The 4,242-nt window shown below is 58.4% G+C and overlaps 1 protein-coding gene across 1 annotated transcript in view; it reads left to right on the plus strand.

Annotated features, from left to right (window-relative positions):
* TMEM119 (transmembrane protein 119) overlaps positions 1–3,897 on the plus strand; it is a 5,933-nt gene extending 2,036 nt beyond the window's left edge. The window contains exon 2 of the mRNA XM_010828681.1: positions 2,288–3,897. Within this exon, the coding sequence (XP_010826983.1) occupies positions 2,300–3,163 (864 nt within the window). The 5' untranslated portion in view covers positions 2,288–2,299 and the 3' untranslated portion in view covers positions 3,164–3,897. The remainder of the gene's footprint in view (positions 1–2,287) is intronic.
* Positions 3,898–4,242: the final 345 nt, after the last annotated feature.

A 4,242-nucleotide genomic window follows, 5' to 3' on the forward strand; every position in this document is an offset into this window, starting at 1 on the left:
AACTCCGAGAGGCAAGCCCTGTGCTCACCTCCTTGCCCTGCCCCCAGTTTACAGATGGGGAAAGTGAGGCCCAGAGGAGCCGGGCAGCAGAGCCAGACCCAGATGGAACCAGGAATCTAATACCGGCCTAACTGGCCTTCTCAGTCCGGTGCCTGCAGAGCTTCAGGGCGGAACCTTGACGGCCGCTGCTGCAGGGAAGACCCCTGGTCTTCAGGCCCCACCCGGCCGGCAGTCTATAGTGAGAAGTTTCAGCTGCCACCATGAGAGGTCATTCCAGGGCTTGACTCGAAGCAGCAGGCAGGGAGGTGACTGCTGAGGGAGGGGCAAAACCGCCAAAGATCTAAGCTGTCTGTAGGAACCTAGGCTAACAAGTACCAGGGGAAGGCTCCTGAAGCTCGTGGAACTGCTCAAATTCTGGTCCCAGCTGACAAGTGATGTCAACCAGAGAATGTTAGCCCATTCCTGGGTCAGCCGGGGGCACATCTGAGTGTGAGTGTGTGTGTGAGTGAGTGTGTGGATTCTCAGAATCACAGAGAAGAAAGGTTCAAATCCCAGCTCTAACACTTAGCATCTGTGTGTCCTTGGGCAGGTCACTGTCTGTCTCTGGACCTCCAATTCCTCATTTGAGAAATGGAGACAATACTAGTGTTCTGGGCTTTTTTGGAATTGCACCCACAAAAGGGGCTCAGATGAGCAACCTGTGGTAAATGTACACGGTGACCTACTCATTTAAAATGTATCTCTTGACTTCCCTGATGGTCCAGTGGTTAAGACTCTTGCTTCAAATGCGGGTTTGATCCTTGATCAGGGAAATAGGATCCCACATGCCATGGAGCATCCCCCACAATTTTTTTTAAAAGAGCCTCTGGGTGAGTGTTGCCTTGTCTGATGTTCTGGAAATTTCTTTTGTATTTTGCTATCTGAGCCAGTTTGTCTGCATTCATGTCATATTGGGAGGCACCAGGTCACTTGGAACGAGCCAGTCAATGGCCCCATGTCATTCTTACATCACTTCCTGTATCCCCAAGTCACCACGAGTTGGTACCGTCACCTGCTTTGCAGAGCGGGGCCTGAGACCTGGGCTCTCATGGGGACCTGCTGCAAGATGTTGGGCACCTGACTCCTTCAGCCCAGGAACTCGCTGTGTGGCCTGAGGCCTGCCCCTTGCCTTCTCTGGGCTTCTGTCTCTCCCATCTGCATCCCCGAGAGGGGGCGCCACAGTCAGGGGCATGTGAGGCTTTCCCATCCTGGCACATACGGCCTCATCCAGCATCAGGGTCCTGGGCCCTCTGCTGGGCCAGGCAGCGGCTCTCAGGGGGTGGCCTGGGGTCCCTGGGTTTGTCTGAGAGGCCAGGCCAACTCACACCAGCTGGGAGAGTTAATGCTTTAGAAGCCAGGCTCCTCCATAAAGCTGGGCCATAAGGAATTTATTAGTCATCCAGGCTGTCTGGGCCAGGGAGGGTCTGGGGGTTCAAATAGGGAGCAGCCTTCCCGTGGGGGAGGGAGGTGCGGAGTTCATCTGGATCCCATTTGGTGGCGGCCACAGGACTCCGGCTCCAGCTTTGTTTTAGGCACAAGGGTTCCCCCGGGGGGCCTTGAGGTGGGGGTTAGCCGTGGGGCACATGCTCACTCAGGCCCCTGCTGAGCTCAGAATCTGGATGCTTCAAAACTTATGACTCTTTTGGTGACAGGACCGCAGATAGGCCAGGGGCAGTGGGGAGGGCTTCCTGGAGGAGGGGGTCAGCTTGCTCACTCACTCACTTGGCCCTCCCTCGGTGCCTACATCCAAACTCCAGCTCTTCCTTAGCAAGTCTTTGAATCCCTCTGAGCCTCAATTTCCTCACCTGGAAAATGGGGAGAATGTAGTACTACCCCCAGCAGGCGGTTCCCAGGAGTCAAGAGAAATTCATCTAAAATAAAATAGGGCCTGGCACATGGCAAGCAATGAAAGAGTAAGTTCTTATTCGTTGAGCCAAGTCCATCAAAATGCATTTATTGGGTGTTTACTGTGGCGTCCAGGACCCAGATATAATGCAAAACCCTGAAGTTGCCCAGATGACTAAGATTCAGCCTGTGCCCTCTAGAAGCTCAGATTGAAGTGAGTCGTTGGGGGCAGGGGAGAACCTACGTGAACCCCGGGATGGGGTCTATTGCACAGTGGGGAGGCTCAGGCCCAGGGAAGGGAAGCGATTGGCTAGAAGAGGTTCTGTGTCCCCTGCACCTCCTCGGGGTCCCCTGAGCCCCCGGGGTCCCACCCTGATGTCTCCCCTGCCTCCCTTCCCCACAGGTCCCCGGCAACATGGTTTCCGCAGCGGCGCCCAGCCTCGCCGTGTCTCTGCTGCTGCTGCTGCGGGTCCTGCCCACCGTGTCCTACTCCGTGTCCCTGCAGGCCGGCTTCCTTGAGGACACGGGGGGCAGCGGGGAGGCCGAGGGCTCGTCGGCCTCCTCCCCGAGCCTCCCGCCGCCGCAAACCCCGGCCCTCAGCCCCACGTTGGTGGGGCCCGAGCCCACGCCCCTGGCGGGCCCTAAGCCCCCCACCAACTTCCTGGACGGCATCGTGGATTTCTTCCGCCAGTACGTGATGCTCATCGCCGTGGTGGGCTCCCTGGTCTTCCTGCTGATGTTCATCGTCTGTGCGGCTGTCATCACCCGCCAGAAGCACAAGGCCTCTGCCTACTACCCCTCATCCTTCCCCAAGAAGAAGTACGTAGACCAGAGCGACCGCGCAGGGGGCCCCCGGGCCTTCAGCGAGGTCCCCGACCGGGCTCCCGACGGCAGGCCTGAGGAGACCCTGGATTCCTCACAGCAGCTCCAGGCTCACATCCTTGCCGCCACCCAGAACCTCAAGTCTCCCTCCAGGGCCGCCCCAAGCAGTGGAGACCTAGCCAGGGCACCAGAGGGCAGATCAGAGGAAGAGGAGAAAGGCCCCCGGGAGGCGGACCTGGAAGCCCAGGGACGTGCGCTTCCGGCGGATAAACCCGAGGTGCCTCCTCTGCCGGAGGAGCCCAGCTCAGTGGAGGCGGACGCAGCTGCAGGCGCCGCGGCAGCCGATGAAGGTCAAGGAGAGCCAGACGTGGCTCCCTTACTCGCCCAGGAAGCCGGGGGCCCAGCTGGTCCCCCCGAAAACCCCTGTGTTTGCGGCAGTGTCCCCCCCAGCATCTAACTGCCCCCTCTCGAACTGCGGGCCCTGACTGTTGGACCCCTAGCGGTCACCTTGGGCATAGAAAGGCCCTTGGTCCCTACCGTGCTCTGACCACCCCGCTTCCCCGGCCACTCCCCGCTGCAGATCCCAGCGTGTCTGACCCTACTACAGTGGGCGGAGATGCTGGTCTCTGTCCCACCTCAGGAATCTCACCGACTTCCAGAACATCTGTCCCCGCAGCCCCAAGGGGCTCATCCGAAAGGCACAGCTCCTCTAGGGGCTGGGACTGGGAGGGGGGTGTCCCAGTCACAGACACATCCGCTGGGAAACAGAAGTCTCAGGTCCCTTGTGACAGTGCCGACACCGCTGCTTTCCATCAAGGCAGAAAAGAGGAACAGAATAGACATTTTGGAAGAGGTTGAATGAATGGGGAGACGCACAGGGGCCTGGAGGTACCACAGAAGATCCATCAGGAGGTTTCTGTGAGGGGCCCCTGCGCGTAGCACGGGCATTTCCCAAACTGGCTTCCCTGGAAGGACTTTGAGGGCCAAAGAACGAGTCGAGGAAACATTGCTTCTCTGCTCTGTGTACCGTCTCTCCCCTCACCTGCCCAACGAAAGTCCTCCAAGGCTCTGACAAGTCCTGCAGTAAAGGCGCCCATGGAATCCGGTTTCGCTTAGCCTTTCCCAAACTGCTTTTGACCTTGGAATACTTTTGTTTTGTTTTACAGCTACAGAGTAAAATCCTGCAGAGAACACTCTGGAAGTTACTGCTCTAAATGTTCCACGGGGTGCCCCCTCCCCAGTTTCTGGATGGTCCAGGGTGAGGGTGGTGGGGTTTGGGGTCTCGGCCTCTCATCCTGCTACTTACGGCTGTAGGGATGGGGCAAGTGAAGTTCACCTTTCTTGCCAGGGACTCCAAGCGACCTAGAAGCTGGCTGGGAGGTGCTTCTAGGTGTGTGAGGGGACCCCATTCTAGGAGGGGTCTGAAGGTATGGGGGAGGGCTTCCGACACCCAGGCTGGAAGCAGGGGTCCATGGCCCCCCACCCTTCACACACACACACACACACGCCTGGCAGCCTGTGCCCACAGCATTCTTT

Source organism: Bison bison, unplaced genomic scaffold, assembly GCF_000754665.1.
Source record: "Bison bison bison isolate TAMUID 2011002044 unplaced genomic scaffold, Bison_UMD1.0 scf7180017864495, whole genome shotgun sequence".
NCBI classification, from domain to species: Eukaryota; Metazoa; Chordata; class Mammalia; order Artiodactyla; family Bovidae; genus Bison; species Bison bison.